Below are 19,542 nucleotides of genomic sequence, written 5' to 3'. Positions count from 1 at the left end.
AGTACATATCTCAGAGAATTTACAATCCACATATCAAACAGGTCACAACAGGTCTGCTGTGCAGTCCACTGTATTAGATAAGAATATTGCTAACATAAAGCTTATCACAGACTGAAACAGAACCATCTTGATGAGGCAATATATATGACCATCTCAAAGTTGCTTTCTCTCTTTCTCTGTCTCCCTCTCTTTTAAAGGAAAGATGATACGAAGAAGGACAGTAAATCAGCCTTTCCAGGGTGATGGGAGACCTTGTCCATCTCAGATAGAGCAATTCAAACCCTGCCCGGTAAAACCTTGTTATCGATGGCAGTATGGCCATTGGGCTGAATGCAAAGTTGAGGTAAAAGCTGCAAAGGAGATCTGCAATTATTCTGTTGAATGCATCCAGGGATATTTGTGATATGCACATATATAACGTACAAAATGTTTTAGTCATTTTATTCAAATCTTTCAGTTCAGGAACATCATAAAGTGGTTGCCATTGGACACCATATATGCCAACCAGTACCACAGTTTTTACTAGTTATTCCTACCTAAGTATAGAGTAAAATTCTGATATCTGAGATATAACTCGATGGTAACTTAAATGGTTTGACAGCAGCCTATCTGAGAGAGTGCTCTGTCCATAAAGGGTTTTCACTTATGATACTGCCACAATTTTAGTCAGTATAAATGCTCAGATTTTAGCTCCCTGGTCCTAAAAAGAAGGGAACCAGCAGGGCATTGTCTGTGAAGGCACTATGGCTCTGGCACTTGTTCCCCTGAAATAGTTTGAATGATTGTTGTCTTCTTGCTGGGAGTTGGGAAGGGCACTGATGGGGGGGTTTGTGGGTGAGTTTGTCATGCTGGGGTACAATCCAGAGCAGAAGTGGGGACCTCTGTTACCCCTGCTTTTCAACCTTGGGTGTCTTACAATGTTTTGCTGAAGTAGCTCCCACCTGGGCCACTCACAAACAGCCTTTCAGCATGCAGGCCACACCCAGTGTGTCTATGGCTTGGTCTACACTACGCGTTTAAACCGATTTTAGCAGCTTTAAACCAATTTAACGCTGTACCCGTCCACACTACGAGGCCCTTTATATCGATATAAAGGGCTCTTTAAATCGGTTTCTGTACTCCTCCCCGACAAGAGGAGTAGCGCTAAAATCGGTATTACCATATCGGATTAGGGTTAGTGTGGCCGCAAATTGACGGTATTGGGCTCCGGGCGGTATCCCACTCTGACCACTCTGGACAGCAATCTGAACTCCGATGCAGTGGCCAGGAAAAGCCCCACGAAATTTTGATTTTCATTTCCTGTTTGCTCAGCGTGGAGCTCTAATCAGCATGGGTGGCAATGCAGTCCCAAATCCAAAAAGAGCTCCAGCATGGACCGTACGGGAGATACTGGATCTGATCGCTGTATGAGGAAACAAATCTATTCTATCAGAACTCCGTTACAGAAGACGAAATGCCAAAGCGTTTGAAAAAAAATCTACAGGCTAAACAGTGCTGCGTGACAAGCGTAACGGGAAGCCAGAGACTCAAATGGATGCTCGTGGAGGGAGGAAGGGGGTACTGAGGACTCCAGCTATCCCACAGTCCACAGCAGTCTCCAAAAAGTATTTGCGTTCTTGGCTGAGCTCCCAATGCCTGTAGGTTCAAACACATTGTCTGGCGTGGTTCAGGGAATAGTTCGTCAATTTACTCCCCCACACATGTGAAAGAAAAGGGAAAGAAATCGTTTCTTGACTTCTTTCAATGTCACCCTATGTCTACTGAATGCTGCTGGTAGACGCGATGCTGCAGCAGTGAAGAGCAGTATCCACTCCTCTCCCCTGCCTGGTGGCAGACGGTGCAGTAGGACTGGTAACAGTCCTTATTGTCAACTCGTGAGTGCTCCTGGCTGGCTTCAGGTGAGGCTGGCCGGGGGCACTTGGGTGAAAATAGGAATGATTCTCGGTCATTCCCAGTAGATGGTACAGAACGGCTGGTAACCATCCTCATCATAGCAACTGGGGGCTGAGCTCCATCAGCCCCCTCCCTTTCCTGTGTAAAGAAAAGGTTCTGTCCTGCCTGGACTGTCATAGCAGCGGCATGCTGGGTTCCTCTCCCCTGCACCGCTTAATGTCCTGCCTGGACTATCATAGCAGCTGGAGGCTGCCTCCCCCTCATTTTGTCTCACTAACAAGTCACTGTTTCTTATTCCTGCATTCTTTATAACTTCATGACACAAATGGGGGAGACACTGCCACTGTAGCCCAGGAAGGTTGCGGGAGGAGGGAAGCAACGGGTGGGGTTGTTGCAGGGGCACCCCCCGTGAATGGCATGCAGCTCATCATTTCTGCAGGATCTGGCACGGAGCAGCTGTGCTCTCTGATACACTGGTTCTCTAGCACTCTTGCCCCATATTCTAGGCAGGACTGACTCTATTTTTAGAAACCATAAAGGAGGGATTGACTCGGGGAGTTATTCCCGTTTTTGCCTTTGTGCCCCCGGCCGACCTCAGCCAGGGGCACCCATGATAGCAGCAGACAGTACAGGACGACAGATAACCATCATCTCTTTGCCGATTTACACCGGCAGCAGACGGTACAGAACGACTGATAACCGTTTCTGCTATCATGCAAAAGCAAATGAATGCTGCTATGTAGCGCTGGAGTATCGCCTCTGTCAGCGGCATCCAGTACACATACGGTGACTGTAAAAAAAAAAAAAAAAAAAAATGCTGAACGGGCTCCATGGTTGCCGTGCTATGGCGTCTGCCAGGGCAATCCAGGGGAAAAGAGTGTGAAATGATTGTCTGCAGTTGCTTTCCCGGAGGAAGGAATGACTGATGACATTTACCCAGAACCACCCGTGACAATGTTTTTTGCCCCATCAGCCACTGGGCTCTCAACCCAGAATTCTAAGGGGCGGGGGAGACTGCCGGAACTATGGGATAGCTACGGAATAGCTACCCACAGTGCAACGCTCTGGAAATTGACGCTAGCCTCAGACCATGGACGCACGCTGCCGAATTAATGTGCTTAGTGTGGCCGCGTGCACTCGACTTTATACAATCTGTTTTATAAAACTGGTTTATGTAAAATCGGAATAATCCCGTAGTGTAGACGTACCCTATGTGTAAGTGCAACCTACCAGCCACACTTGGATTACACTTGGCTTTTAACATTTACACTTGGCTTTTATACTGCAGGATGACACCAACATGCTCTCAGTCGCAGTTTTTTTTTTTTTCCCCAGAAATGGGTGTCTTGTGCTGCCCAGCCCTCTCCTGCACAGTCCAAATATACAGAGTCCATTATTCCTTTAAGGAAATAATATACACTAGTCTGTTATCTCAAATAGAGTTACCCAGACAGTTAAATTAAACACATTGGATTATATAAAATAATAAAACAAGTTTATTAATTAGAAAGGGTGAGATTTTAAGTGAGTACAAGTAATGAGACATAGAAGTCAGAAATAGCTACAAGAAGAATAAAGATAAAATGCTTTCTAGTGCCTAACTTAAATTGTATTAGATTCAAGCAAAGTTTCTCGCCACATGCTTCTAGCAGCATTACTGATCAAACTGCTCAGGTCAGGATCCGTCCCTCGGAGTGTGACAGCTGTTTCCTTTGTTGTCTCAGGTGCAGAGAATGAGGTGGGGAGGGTCCTGGGGTGTTTGCCTCTTCTTTTTATTGTTCTTTAGTCCCTCTTTGAAAACCATTTCCAGCTGAGAACCAGGAGACAGGCAGTCTGCTGGAGGAAGGATGTTCCCTGTTGGGCTTTTTCGCCCGTGTGAGCTGTATATTTTCCCATCCCCCTTTCTGCTTGATGACTCTGTTTACTGCTTAAATGCAAATTAATACAAGCATACACTCCTTTGTTCAAGACAGGGCTGTTTGACCACTTTGGTGCTATGTGAGTCTGAATATGTATTTTAACATCATACAGGGGAAATGTATAACTTTATACATAAAAATGCTTCATGCATTATGCCATTATATTACTGCTCAGCAAGTTATGAATTTTCAGATGATACCACACAAGGCGTACCTTGTACAAAGCATACTACAGTATTGTGTAGGGAGTGAATACAGGTGCATTTTGTCCCAAGGAGATAAAGTATTTTTATCTTGTTTTGATTTACTGGCTGGTTAATTTCATTTTGTTGTGTGTGAATAAGTCATTCTGCTGGAGGTTATTCCTTGTAGGGGACTGCTGCTTTAAATAATAATAATTATTATTTATTATTAATTGTTATTATTATTTCAATTGAAATAATTGGGCAAATATTGATTATTCTTTTAATGACATCCACTGTGCTTCCATATAGAAGTGACTAAGTTTCTTTCCTGGTCTGAAGCACTGAATGCTACAGGACCTAAATTGGTTTTATTTTTCAAGCCTTCAGCATAAAAGAAAGTAACAATAATCAGAAGGTAAGATCAGCTTTAACTTAGCCATTGAACCCTTTTTTTTCTCTCCAACATTTGTGCATCCTCTCCCTTTCCAGGATGCTCAATGTGGAGAGGGGACAAGAGTCAGGAACATTTCATGTGTGGTCTATGATGGATCCACTGAAGATGCTGGCAAAATAGTAGATGAGGAATTCTGTGGGGAAATTGAGCCTGTTGTTGATGGCAATAAGAAGATGATACTTGAGGAAACCTGCACCCTTCCTTGTCCAGGTAACAAACTTTTTCAGATATATGTTGTTGCATTTCAAGATTGGTCAACCTGAGATGGCCTACAGAACAAAGAAAAAAAGATGATTAGCAACGGGCTGTGAAGTCTTTACCACATTCACCTATTGAACGGAAAGAATTACTTTTCACCAGTAGTTTCACAAAAGTGACCATACTTTGTGATACTAATAAAATGGTTACTAGGGAAAGGAATATATGCATTTACAAATGTTTTAAAAATAATGTTTGGCATAGACTACCCCATTAGGAATTTTACTTTTGAACAATTGGCATAAAAATCATAAATGTTACTTTACCACACAAGAAACAAAGTGTTAATTTGAATATGAGAAGAATCCATTTCATGGATATTTAAATAATAGACTGTCCAAAAAAATAGAGGGTTTGGTGTTTAAATGTTCTTTTTAAGCATGTGAACAGCTTTTATTATTAAACTGAATCACAATCTAATACTTTTGTTTGTTTTTAATGGAATTGAGGAAATAGATCAAGGAGGTTTAGTGCTGGTTTAAATAAGGTCACACTGGGGGCCAAGGAATATTTTCCTTAGAAAATATCATTCTTAGCCCTCCACTAGCAACAAATGCATGACACTCACATTGACCCAACAGACTGTATCTAAAGGCACTGTTGTGGTTTGTCAGGTCTGTGAGCCTCATACTAAGAAGGATTAAGACAAGGAGACCATAACAGCTGTTAAAGATGAACTGCAAAGGTTTTGCTGAAAATTAAAAACCTGTTTGTAAGTTCCAAAGGTGGGGGAAGGGTAGCTGCTGTTAATAAAGTAATTAGTGCTGTATTATTGGAAGTATTGATTAGCTCCTTCCGTTCCCAAGAAATTTCAGATATGGATTTCCTGTTTTCTCTGCCAAAGCAAGTCTCATCACAACTAGCCATTCCATACCAAGCCTGTATTTTCCTTCCTTCACAACTCTTTCAAACCATTCCTTTTGGACTGAAATTTAATGTCTTAGCAACAGTCCAAAGGTGCAATTTTCTAGAAATTTGTTGAGCTATTTGAGTTATAGATGTGTGGTGTGTCTACATTTTGCACTCATCTAAAAGTGCAGTTAGCTATTTCATTGACATAGCACTTTCTATCCCAAAGAGTCCTGCACCACTTCACAAACTATGAGTTTGAAACCATGAGCAAAAGTCCCATTCACTTGAATGAGAGCAAGCAGAGAGCTGATATAGAGCAATGGTTCTCAACCAGGGGTATATGTAGCCCTGGGGTACATCAACTATTTGCCTAGTTTTACAACAGGCTACATAAAAAGCACTAGCAAAGTCAGTGCAAACTAAAATTTCATACAGACAATGACTCATTTATACTGATTTATATACTGTATCTGCAGTTCTCAAACTGTGGGCAAGTTCATTTTAATGGGGTCACCAGGACCGGCATTAGAGTCTCTGAGGCCCAAGGCAGAAAGCTGGGGCCCAAGCCCTACTGTGTAGGGCTGAAGCCAAAGCCTGAGTGTTTTAGTGAGGTGAAACTTGTAGTAAGCAAGGCAAATCAAACTCCTGAAAGGGGCACAGTAGTCTGGAAAGCTTGAGAACCAGTGATACAGAGCACTCCACTCAGTAATGTGAAAGGGAGAGATTTTGACTAAGGACATCACTAGTCTTACTACAAGTCTTGTTAATGTCAATACAGTGTAGACACAGCTATGGTTTCCCCAAATTTAATAAATATTTTAATTAACAAATTGTGAACTGTCAACACACAGTTCTGCTTTCTAATAGAAAATCAGAAGACTAAAGTGGTATAAGATTCTCCATTTTGTAATTGGTTGATTTTGTTAGTTACATTTAAGAAACAGCTGTTCATTGCTCAGCCTTTGCATTTTGCTGAACAATGATCTTTGTTTGAGCAACCTCACATTTAGCCAAGGACAATAACTACCCTGTGGGGATGTGCTAATGATACACTCTAACTAAGTTTTCCAACAATCACTTCCTGCTCTCCTATTATACATACATCAGTTCTTCAATAATTCATTTCTTTACACGATTTCTTAATATCAGCAAATAAAATTCCTTCATTAATTAGGCATCCGGTCAACATGGTGCTTATTATATTTGTTGTCAGCATAATGTAAGGTAACATGATTTTTTAATTTTTTTTTGCTGAAATAATTAAAGCTAAAGAGGCTAATTTATGAGTCTGTTTGTGTTTTAATTTTCTAGACATCTTTTACACAGCAATATTAGCAAAATCGTCTTTACACCATGCTTCAGACTTCCTTAAAATATTCGCAAGGCTGTTGTGAGAATTAATGTTTGTTAGTGTGATTTTATTCCTTAGTCTTGAACCATAAGATAATACAGTGTAGGTTCCTACCATCACAGAACCTAGAGAAGATATTTTAAATCACCTCTGCCAATCTCATTTCTGACAAGAAATGTTCCCCACAGTAAGAGCTTTTTTCCAGTCTACTTCTCTAATACGTTTAAATAATGGCCTGTTTACTACAAGTGGAGCAGAATGAGCAAGAATTAACCTTTACTTTCCAACTGGCTATATATACATTGGCTTCTTCTAAGGTTATAGAAAGTAAAGTTTATCATGAAGATAATATAGAAAATTAGGTTGGAGCACAGCATAGAGTGCCTTTCCACTTGTGAAAGCCAAATATTGAATGCAGTTTTTGTCAGAGACTGAAAATGAGAGCAACTTAGTAATACTATGGAAATACTACAGTTGCTTGGATGTTTTGGCATAAATAGGGTTTTGTAACACTTCAATTTCCTTGAAGAATCATTTCTTTTGTACAGAAGTTAAAATAAATTGAATGTTCTGTCACCTGTATTTTCAGAAGATGAAGGTAAGTATTGGTCTGAAAGGAGAAATGTTCTTTACTTATTAATGAGGCAGAGTTAAAGGGTATTATTTGGATCAGAACTTTCTATGGTCTTTACAGATAGTATTCAGAACTCCCCTTCTATTACCTCTTCAGCTTTGTTACATCATTGTTGTTGGACAGGTGATTGTTACTTGAAAGAGTGGTCAGAATGGAGCCTTTGTCAGCTGACCTGTGTTAATGGAGAAGATCTTGGCTTTGGAGGGATACAAGTCCGATCCCGGGCAGTGATCATTCAGGAATTAGAGAACCAACACCTCTGTCCAGAACAAGCTTTGGAAACAAGATCATGTAATGGTGAGTACCAAAACAGAAAATAGGTGATCACTATTTTAATGTAAGATGAATAAGATTTTTTCTTGGCCAAATTTTGGTTGTGAGGTTGAAAAACGTTGCAAATATTAATAATTGCATAGACAGCTGCTTTGTAATACCACCCAAAAAACTTCACAAATATATGCCAATCTCCTATTACGTTTTAATTCTAGAGTCAATTCTTAAATTTCATGATAATTTTTTTCAAAATGTCTTTAATTCTTTTTCCTCAATAATTGACTTTCATTATAGCAAAACTTATTAACCAGTATATTTCTGCCTCAGTGTTTAACAGAAGTGACAAAACCAAAATTCACTATATTCTCTCATTCTTTGTACTATTATTTATTTTATTAATTATCTGACAATAACACCAGTGGGTCCCAACTGTGCTTGGTGCTTTTCCCATTCATAGCAGGAGTCATTCCCTGCCCACAGAGCTGTCAATCTAAATAGACAAAACAGAGAGAGGAGAGCAAAAGGAAGCATTACAGATGAGTAATGGAGACACAAAGAAGAATTGAAAGATTAAGTTACATGTCCAAGGTCACACAGGAAATTTGTGGCATAGGTGGGGTTTCAGCCCAGATCTGCTGAGTAGAGCTGGGCAAATTTTTTTAACTAAGCTTCTGACAAAAAATGGAGATTCAAGTCAGCTGAAGCATTTCATGAATTCTGCTGAATTTGCCAAACATTTCAACACTTTTGGAATAAAATGTTTGATTTTTTTCAAGCCAAAACAATTTTTCATATCAAAATTTCCTTCAATTTTATAAAAATTAAAAAAGCTTGAAAGCAAAAGGATTTGTTTTGTGTTGTACTGTTACCGAAATATCGGGTCTGCCTAGCTGAGAGCCAATAACAGCCTGACAGGGATAAGGAAAAGATGCTTTATTCTGCAGAAGAAAGGAGAGCCCTGTACCTTAGTACAAAAGACTCTGCCTCACACAAATTTCACAAACTTTTTATACACTTTCAGACAAAGACCCTTGCGTGTTAACACTTAATTGGTAGGTGTCAAATCCCGCACTCTGTTATCTGGTTAGTAAAAACTGGTTTGAAGCAAGTTTTCTCTGCTTTGAGGCAGAAGAGAAAAGATAGTTCAAAAGTTCAGGTTACTGTGTACATGAGGCTTCTGCTTCTCCCTAATGGCAAACCGATAGTTGTTAGGAGGGTTACTAGTAACTTTCACAGTCCCCCCCTTCGGGCCTGACAAACCCAAATTGTCAGGCCCGTTACGTAATTTGCGATCAAGCTGAAGAGACAGATACTGGGTTTTCTTACGAACAGCAGAGCCTTTGGTTACAGCATTACACAGACATTTTGCACAGTGCATTACTACCCAAAAAATACATAGGAAGAACAGGAAAAAAATAATCCATTTAACAGTTGTACGGAAGAGGCCAGTAAACCATGACCCAAGGTCTGGGAAGAGGTCCTCAAAACTAAAAGTGTGATCAAGAGACACAGCATGGAAAACAACAGCAGCATTCTTAATAGCTTGTAAATCCTTTTCAATTAAGCCAGAGTGATTAACATAAAAACAGCATTTTTCCCCAATGCAAGCACAAGCCCCAACTAATTCAGCATTCATGGCATCTAGCATACGTCTATTTTGCATAGCCATTTCTGCTACTTCATCAATCTCTCGTTGCAACTTTTGAAAAGCGTCTATTGATGCATTAGCTGTTTTTTCAAGCTCTGCAGAAATGTTTAAAATTGCTTTTTCTAGTTCAGCTTCCCCCATCCCAGGAATGAGCACACGAACAAAGGAATGGAATCCTGTCTGCCTGACAACTAAGGGATTCTTGGCATGCTTGGTTCTAGTCCTTATGGAGGGGGCAAAAAGCTTGTGAGAATAGCTTCCCAGGTTGAGGATCTGACTAGAATCTAATGTGTTGTTAATTTGGACATCAGGCAACACCCGGGCCACACCACACCGACCCTGCCAGCCGGGAGGGAGACCCTTGTAGGCGCTATGGTCACAAATAAAATACAAGCCAGGGGTCTCCAAATAGAGGGTAAGGGTATTAACCCCGACTCAGTGGCATCGGGTCACTAACACATCCCACTGCTTGGGGGTACCTATTATACAGTCCTGGCACCTCCAATGGGAGATATTTAAGTGTCCCAGGGCATGGGTGGCATTTAGGATACCCCCCCAATACATAACAGCAAACAAATTAGCTGTAAAACTTGCAAGCGATCCCATGGGTTATGGGCATCCAGACACCTTTTCAAGGGATGGGTGAGGCAACACAACACCAGCGTAAAAATCCATATAAAACGTATATGTGCTATTCATGGGGCCCAGTGGGAGGAATGAGGGGAACCATTTCCCTTGATAAAGAATGCCTGTTGATCTTACAGTAAAAACCCCATGTGGGGCATATGGGCATTCTCAAAAGTATTTAAAGGGGAAAAGGTTCCGGTTCCGACATCAAATCAAAGGGTTTGATCACAGGCCTCAAGGGGAAGGTAGCCTACCTCTTTCCCAATTCCTTTAGTGTTTTCCAAACAAAGGGGCAGGTTATATCCAATTCCAAGAATATCAAAAAGAGGGACCCCCTTAGCCTCCCAGTAATAATGCCAAACTTCAGACACCTTCCCGTATTTATCAGACTGGTATTCCCCTACCCACGCCCATTCAGTTTTTCGTACTACCTGCAAGGAGAGTACTTCGGAGAGATTTGCAGGAACAGCCCACAACCCTATTCCTTCTTCAGAACGAGTTTGGTGGCACAGCCAGCAATCAGACAGGTGTCCCGGTGTGGCCAGTCGCTGTAAAGATACAACCGCTGGGTGGGGGTTGGAATGTACAAAGGGCAAACTAAAAGCAAATAACCATTGTACCACCACCCAGAAAGAGAGAGAGAGTTGAGGGTAGTTTAGAGGTAAACAACATATCGGGTTAGTTCCTCATCACCCCAAGTGGCTAAATCAGTCACAGGTCCTGGATCAGCAAATCCGGTGTATGGCCTGCCAAATAAAAATTCAAAGGGTGAGAGATGGAGCCAGCCTCTGGGGGCAGTTCAAACTGCCAGAAGGGCCAGAGGCAGGGCCTGAAGCCATTTTAGCCCAGTCTGAGTGCACAGTTTAGAGAGTTTACGTTTCAAAGTCTGATTCATTCTTTCCACTTGTTCCAAAGATGGAGGTCTCCAAGGGGTGTGTAAAAGCCAGGTAATACCCAGGGCCTTTGCAAGGGCCTGAATAACCTGGGCAGTGAAATGAGTTCCTTGGTCTGTGTCATGGTATAACCCCCCACTCTGAACCTTAGCATCCAAAAGATGGGGTACCAGCATGAATTCCTCTAAGCCCAATTACCAGCTTAGTACTTGTAGCGCTGCCACCAACCAGGAATTCCAGTGCCTGGTACACTCTGGTCCCCCCAAAACCTTGCCCAGGGACCCCCAAGACCCAGACCCTCTGGATCTTAACACAAGGAAAGTAAACCCTTTCCCTCACCGTTGCCTCTCCCAGGCTTCCCCTCCCTGGGTTACCCTGGAAGATCACTGTGATTCAAACTCCTTGAATCTTAAAACAGAGAGGAAAATTCACCTTTCCCCCTCCTTCACTCTCCCTCTCCCAGACTCTCCCTGAGAGAGAAAGTAATCTTAACACAGAGAGAAATTAACCTTTCTCTCCCTCTTCCCTCCTTTCTCCCCACCAATTCCCTGGTGGATCCAGACCCAGTCCCCTGGGGTCTCACCAGAATTAAAAAACAATCAGGTTCTTAAACAAGAAAAGCTTTTAATTAAAAAAGAAAAAACAGTAAAAATTATCTTTGTAAATATAAGATGGAATATGTTACAGGGTCTTTCAGCTATAGACACTGGGAATACCCTCCCAGCCTAAGTATACAAGTACAAATTAAAATCCTTTCAGCAAAATACACATTTGAACTCCTTCCAGCCAAATACACATTTGAACTCCTCCCAGCCAAATACACATTTGCAAATAAAGAAAACAAACATAAGCCTAAGTCGCCTTATCACCTAGTACTTACTATTTTGAATCTATAAGAACCTATATTGGGAGATTGGAGAGAAACCTGGTTGCACGTCTGGTCACTCTCAAAACCCAGAGAGAACAACAACCAAAGTCTAACAGCACACACAAAGACTTCCCTCCCTCAAGATTTGAAAGTATCCTGCCCCCTGATTGGTCCTCTGGTCAGGTGACAGCCAGGCTCACTGATCTTGTTAACCCTTTACAGGCAAAAGAGACATGAAGTACTCCTGTTCTATTAACCCTTAACTATCTGTTTATGACAGTCTGAGTCAATAGACCTAGGAGGGCCAAACCTAGGAATGATATGGTTCAATAGGGTTTTCCCCACTTCCAAGGTTGCTAATCGGGAATGCTTCGATCCAACCAGTCAGTTGGCACACGATTACAAGAAGGTATTTGTAGCCTTGGCACTTAGGCATCTCAAAATAGTCAATTTGGAGTTGTTCAAAGGGCGTGTATGCCCATAACCTGGCTCCGGGGGGACCTTTAGGTTCTCCCCGTGGACTGAATTTTGCACAGATGTCACAGGTAGCAAGGACCCGTTTAGCTTCCTGAAATACTCCAGGAGCATACCAAAGTCTATTTACGGTAGCTGCCATAGCTTCTGCTCCACCGTGTGTTTCCTGGTGTAGTTTAAGTAGGTCAGGCCGCAAAGCAGCTCGGGGCAACGCCCTTCTTCCATCTGGTAGTTGTCACTCCCCCCTTGGCGTTTTAGTGGCCCCCATACTCTCCCAGTGCTTAACTTCTAATGGCTCAGGGGTAAAAGGGACCAGGACTGGAGTTGGTGGAAGAGAGGACATGAGTGCCATCTGGTGGGCAACATAAGGCTGTAGAGAAGCCACTCTTGAAGCTGAACTGGCCAGTCTGTTGCCACAGATGGTAGGATCATCTCCTTTCTGATGGGCCCGGACATGGACGATAGCAATCTTAGATGGCAAATGAATAGCTTCCAATAATTTCAGGATCAAGGGCCCATGTGCTACCTTAGTGCCACTGGAGGTGATAAACCCGCATTCTGCCCACAGTTGGCCTGTGTCATGGCAAACACCAAAGGCATATTTCGAGTCAGTGAATATGTTTACCGACTGACCTGCTGCCAACTCAGATGCTCAGGTGAGGGCTATCAATTCTGCCGCCTGGGCTGAGGTGGAGGGTCTCAGTGGAGCAGACTGCAATACCTCAAACTGAGTAGTAGCTGGGAATCCAGATACTCGCTGGCCCTCCACGAGCCGTGCAGAGCCATCTGCGTACAGCTCCAGTTCAGCATTCGGAATGGGCACATCTGAAAGATCTAAGCGAGGTTTTTCTTGATGTTGTACTACCTGAAGGCAATCATGTGAGGGCTCATGCTCGTTGTCCGAGAAAGGCAACAGGGTCGCAGGGTTCAAGGTATGGCAATGTTCAATTTTCAATTTGGTCCTAGATAATAAAGAAATTTCCAAGTGTGTTAGTCTCTGACTGGTTAAATGCTGAGTGCCTTTTTGAACCAACAGCTGTTGGGCTGCATGTGGGGTCTGTAGGGTCATCGGATGGCCCAAGGTAATCTTTTCTGTTTGGGGTACCAGTAGACCAGCAGTGACCACTGCTCAGAGGCAGCCAGGAAAGCCTTGTGCTACAGCATCCAATTTTTGGGAATAATAAGCCACAGGTCGTTCCTTAGGCCCAAAGGTCTGTGTGAGGACATCGGAGGCCACCCCTAGCCGCTCATGTACATAAAGAACAAAAGGCTTTCGATAATCAGGGAGTCCAAGGGCTGGGGCTGAGGCCAAAGCTGTTTTAATTCCCTGGAAGGCTTTTATAGCCCCAGATCCCAATGTAGGGGTTCCTCGGCATCATGAGGGATCAGTTCAAAGAGGGGTTTTGCCATCTCCCCAAAGCCTGGAATCCAGGAATGGCAGAATCCTGCAAGGCCTAGAAATCCCCGCATTTCACGTTTTGTGTCTGGTCGGGGAATATTGAGGATTGACTGGATACAGAGGCTGGATAATGCCCGATGCCCCGGAGTGAGCACATGACCAAGATAGGTGACCCTATCTTTAGCAAACTGAAGCTTAGAAGGAGATACTTTATGTCCCTTCTCTGCCAAGCAGTTTAGCAGGCAAATAGTATCCGTTTCACATGTTACCTGATCCGGGGAACAAACCAGGACGTTATCCACATACAAAAGATACATAGACCCACCCGGTAAGTTGATGTCAGCCAAATCATGTGCCAGGATGGAGGAGAAAATAGTTGGGGTCTCAACATATCCCTGGGGTAGCCGAGTCCAGGTCAGTTGTTCTCCCTCCCAGTCTCTGGGTCCGTCCATGTAAAGGCAAAGATATCCCAGCTGTCTCGATCTAGGAGAATACTGAAAAAGGCATTACACAAGTCTATTACTGAATAGCAAGCAGTACCTGCTGGAATGGCAGTAAGAATAGTGTGGGGATTAGGCACCACATTGTGTCTAGCCTGGACGACTTTATTCACTGCACACAAGTCCTGGACAAATCGGTATACCGGTTTTCCCTCTGGATCCAGGTCAGGTTTTCTAACAGGCAGGATGGGGATGTTGAAGGGGGACTCAGTGCAAACCAACACTCCCAACCCTAGGAATGTGTTGATAAGATTCTGGAAGCCCAACAGATCTTCTCGGGGGATGGGATACTGACGAATTTGAGGAATGTCAATGTCTGGCTTCAGGGTTATTCATACCGACACTGTCCGGAGAGTGCCCAAGTCTGCTTTTGAAGTGACCCACTGGGAGGCGTGTACCTCTCATCTGAATTGTTCAGGCAGGTTCATCGGGCCCGCAGGCAGAATTGGGTCCTCAGTAGCCTGGGTTAATGTGGCACGTAGCTGGGGGAGCTGATTCTGAGGCAACCAAAGAATGATTTTATCATCTGAAAAGAAAATCTGAGCACGTAATTTAAACAGCAGGTCTCTGCCCAGAAGGTTAACTGGGGAATCAGGAGCTAGCAGAAAGGCGTGGGAGGCTGAAACACCAGAGATTTCTACAGCAGCCTCCTGCAGTACAGGACAGTCAAATGGCTTACCGCCTATACCCATTACCGGAATGCTTTTATCTGTGAGGTTTCCTTTCTTTGGCTTGGCAGTAACAGTAGAGAGGCAGCCCCTGAGTCCAAAAGACAAGAATAAGCGGTTCCTTCCAAAGTTAAACGGACCTGGGGGTCTGTGGAGGAACAAACATAAGTGGTAGAGTCATTTGAATAGGTAACAAGTGGACCCCCAGGTCACCGTCATTCCTCATTATTGACAGCGTTTGTTCTTTCCACAGCCATCTGGTGTTCAGGTCGGGGCTGTCGTCCGGTACGTCGGTTTGGGCACTCTCTTTTCCAGTGACCAAGCTGCTTACACTAATGACATATCTCATTAGCACGGCTTGGGGCCTCCCTGTGATCCTCTTTCGGTTGCCACCTGGAGGGTCCCCACCTCCCCCCTTGTTTCTCACTCCCAGTGTTTACAAGGGCTGCTAGCATCCTCACCTGTTTGGTCTCTTGTACTTTACCTCTTGTGTGATACACACGGGTGGCCACGCTTACCAGTTCCTCCAGGGATTTTCCCTCAGCGCCCTCGAGCTGCTGCAACTGCTTCTTAATGCCCGGGGCTGACTGAGAGATATAAACAAGCCTGACAGTGGACTGTGTGTCCGTAGCCTTGGGGTCTATGTTAGTATAAGTACAAAATGCTTAACAAAGTATCTCATAAAAGTCGGAGGCGTGTTCTTCTTTCCCTTGTATAATATTATGGACCTTAGACCAATCTAAAGTTCTTTCTCCTGCTTGTTTTATACCTGTCAAAATATAGTTTAGGAATTTCTTAAGATTTTCCTGGTGGGTTGAATTATTCGGGTTCTATTGAGTAGGGTTAGTGAGAGCTATAATATCACGCCCGTCACCGGCAGCTTCCGCAGCCTCCTGGGCCTCCCTTAGGACCCGTTCTTTCTCCTCCGTACGTAATAGTCTAAATGTTGGCCCACGTCTTGCCAATCAGGATTATGAGACTGAAAATGGCACGGAATCGCCTATGAACGACGTCCGGTTCGTCTCTAAGGCGAGGCGTAGTGGTTTGCCAGTTCATAAGATCTGCAGTAGTAAAAGGGACATGGACATAACGGTCTACCATATTCCCATCCTTTGTGGGAACTGGGATGGTCCAGAGGGGTGCCTGGATATTAATTATTTCTTCCCCATAGAATGCTCCCTTTCTCGTATGGGACGGACTAATGATGGTGGACAGAGAAGAAGTGTACCCACTACCCGTCGCTCCACTAGTTGATTCATCAACTTGAATTGTGGCTTTCTCAGTTTTCGGTGTCAGGGCCGCTGTCTCAGGCCCTGTAGAGGAGGGAACCAGGTCCACCACAGCCGGTGGTATTACTGCCGGGGGTGGCTGCGGTCTAGGACAATACATGGGGGGGGTCTCCTCCCAACAATCGGCTTCGCGAGGGGCAGAGACTTTCGGGAATAGAGGGGCTTGGATTTGTACCTTCTTCAAGTGACGATGAGCCTCATCGTCCCACAAAAACCAATAGTTCATTTGACCTGGCGCCTGATTCTCCAATATCAGGCGCAAAGAGGTTTAATGAGTCGGAATATCAAAGGAGCCAAACTTGGGCCATGCAGTTCCCAGGGCTGGCCAATCCTGGGTGCAAAGTTGTAAAAAGCGCTTCCTTGACATCCCTTTTTGAACACCGGGTAGGGGCCATTTACTTAGCCCTTTGGATTATATGTTATCTTTAGAGGGTTTACCCAGAGACCCACCCATCTGTCTCCTGACACTCAAACAGAGAATTACACAGAGAGCAGAGGGAATTATGGTCTAATCCAGAATTTTCTACCTCTGTTACACTGACTGCTACAGGGGACAGGGCAGAAGGATCTCAATTTGACCTCAGCGCTTCATCGCACGCTATAGCTTCCATCCTGAGGAATTACGAACGAGAGGTTCAGTTCCGCCCACAGACCTAACGTCCAAATGTACAGAGCAGAAAAACAGTAACCGGTTAATTAAACAGAACAGAACCAGAACCAAATAGATAGCGTTTCCTTATCCTTTTAGGGCTCACCTTATCGGAGCATGAACCCCAGGGGCCACAGTGAAGCAAGGAAGAGGGGCTAAATACCTCGGTGGTGCCGCTTCTAGTTCGCCTCAGCCATCCGGAATCCAATGTCCGAGCTAGGAGAGTCCTGTCTGGGGTCGCCATAAACTGTTACCGAAATATCGGGTCAGAGAAAGGAGAGAGAAAGGAAGTATTACAGATGAGTAATGGAGAGACAAAGAGGAATTGAAAGATTAAGTGACATGTCCAAGGTCACATAGGAAATTTGTGGCATAGGTGGGGTTTCAGCCCAGATCTGCTGAGTAGAGCTGGGCAAATTTTTTTTAACTAAGCTTTCTGACAAAAAATGGAGATTCAAGTCAGCTGAAGCATTTCATGAATTCTGCTGAATTTGCCAAACATTTCAACACTTTTGGAATAAAATGTTTGATTTTTCAAGCCAAAACAATTTTTCATATCAAAATTTCCTTCAATTGTATAAAAATTAAAAAAGCTTGAAAGCAAAACGATTTGTTTTGGTTTGTACCAAATGTTTTGTTTGTTTATTTTTTACTTTTTGAAACTGACAGAAGACTGAAAGATCAGATTTTGTTAGAGTACTGGTCCCTATGCCTACATGCTGTGGGTACGCATGCTCTCCATGAGACCAGAAGATTCTTCAAAAGCAATGTCTGTTGGTCCATGCCGGCACCCTACTCTAAGCTGGTCTAAGCTGAAGGTATAAGGAGCAGCATGGACCAATCACCTCACCAGTTTACTGTTTGCTGTCTGGGACAGAACCCAGTTTGTCCGTAGCCTTTCCAGTGGTCTCTCTCAGACTTAAATAGTTTTTTGTAGATAGTTTGCTTTAGCTGGTCTAGACAGATAGTTTGGAGGGATTTCTTGCCTTGTTCCTTCACTTTCAGGGAGGAACCTAGTATGCCCAACATTCCAGGCTTCAAATCCTTTGTGCTGTCCCCTGGTCTTCCCAGTTAGTGACACTCATGAGAGCTGTTTGTAAGACCTTGGGGAATCAAACATTCCTCTGAAATGTGATAGCTGCTGCTCCTTACGCCCTTGTACTAGGCAGTCTCAGGAGTTCAGGTTCCAGAGACATTTAACTGAGCTCTCTCTGAGGCCCCAATCTGATCCTGGACCACTCCGCTCCTCATCTCACCAGCCTGAGCCTCCAAGTGGCATCTCTCCAAAGCTGGCACTCTCTAGCTTTGGACTCCTCCAGCAAGGCCAACAACTTGATTAAATGGAGGCAGAAAAAGAAGAACAAATTGCCTCATGAGTCTTCTAAGAAAAGACGGTTTTTCTCCCTTCAGCGGAGGCTCTGGGCCCCAGGACAGATGTGTCCAGAGCTCGCTGGGAGCATGGGCTAGTCCTGACAGTACTGAAAGCTACCACAATTCTGAAACTGTGAAAGGAGCAGGATTGACATCTGCATCACACAGGGACAGAAGGAAGCATTCACCCTCAGCACTGAGGGTACCATACCATAAGAGGGCAGTCATGTCCAAACTCCCAGGCAGCTAGCAGAGACTCCTGCCAGATTTCCTCCTGCTAGGCCTTGATCTGTGTTCTCTGTAAGCTGTGTGCTTGGGCAGCCATGCAGGAGAGATTCAAGTGCTGCCCAGATGATTAGCAGAGTGCGCACAGCTGGCAGCTTATGTTCAGGTGCCCATCCTCCCATGTTGCTCCATTCTGCAGCTGCTCCTGGGACCCTCCTGCTGGCTGGCAGACTGGGGCAGGGGGTGGGAGAGCAGGGAGCTGATGTCAGGGGGTCCCCCTCCCCTCGCCTCTGTATCCCATCTCCACAGAGAAGGGCAGAGGGGACAGCCTGGCTCAGGCGGACTCAGAGCTGCTGAGGCCTGAATGGTGAGTGGCTGAGTGCCTTTCTTAAAGAGACAGTGCACTGTTTCTGTGATTTCCCCAGCAGCCAACTCTCTCTCTCTCTCTCTCTCTCTCTCTCTCTCTCTCCTCCCCCCCCTCACCATCTCCTTAGAGCCAGGGAAGGGAGACAACAGAGCAGAAGAGCTTTCAGTGAGTGTCTTAAAAAGACAGCACATGGCTTTCCCCAGCAGCCAGTACATGCACTGTCTCTGTGTCACACACACACCCTCTCTCTCTTTCACACTCACCTCCCAACACATACATGTATTATTATTGTTGGGTTTTTTTTCTTGGTACTTCCTGCAATGCACATATATTTTCTGTAATTTTATTCTTTCAAAGTGTTATTTTAGTGTTTTGACAGGTCTATACATTTCATAATCTTTATTTCTCTTACACTTAATTCTTTGGGTAGTGAGTTCTAAAATGCCTAACCTGTCCTGGATGGAGTAATTATCCCTATGATAACTTTTAAAATATATATTTCTAGTTTTTGTGTTCCTACTGGTGGTGCCCATCCTCACATACGTCAGTGCACATAACAAAATTTTTTCCTCACATGGATGGAAAAACTTAGAGGGAACGTTGGTCTTGATATGTTCTTCTTCAGGACCTGGCAATTTACACCAATCCTTTTGGATCCAATCCTGTCAATGGACACCTGTATGCCATTGGCACATCATTGACAATCATGAGCACCAGACATGCCGTAGATGCTCTGACACCACTG

The 19,542-nt window shown here is 44.0% G+C and overlaps 1 protein-coding gene across 6 annotated transcripts in view; it reads left to right on the top strand.

Moving 5' to 3' along the window:
* The window catches only part of THSD7A (thrombospondin type 1 domain containing 7A), a 586,917-nt gene that overhangs the window by 542,069 nt on the left and 25,306 nt on the right, over positions 1–19,542 (top strand). For all 6 annotated transcript variants that reach the window (XM_030550674.1, XM_030550676.1, XM_030550675.1 and 3 more), the window contains 3 exons: positions 198–343; positions 4,487–4,661; positions 7,670–7,843. In XM_030550674.1, coding sequence (XP_030406534.1) covers positions 198–343; positions 4,487–4,661; positions 7,670–7,843 — 495 coding nt within the window. The remainder of the gene's footprint in view (positions 1–197; positions 344–4,486; positions 4,662–7,669; positions 7,844–19,542) is intronic.

Source organism: Gopherus evgoodei, chromosome 2 (assembly GCF_007399415.2).
Source record: "Gopherus evgoodei ecotype Sinaloan lineage chromosome 2, rGopEvg1_v1.p, whole genome shotgun sequence".
Lineage (NCBI taxonomy): Eukaryota > Metazoa > Chordata > Testudines > Testudinidae > Gopherus > Gopherus evgoodei.
The sequence above is the reverse complement of the archived record's forward strand: the minus strand, read 5'-3'. Positions and strand labels throughout refer to the sequence as shown.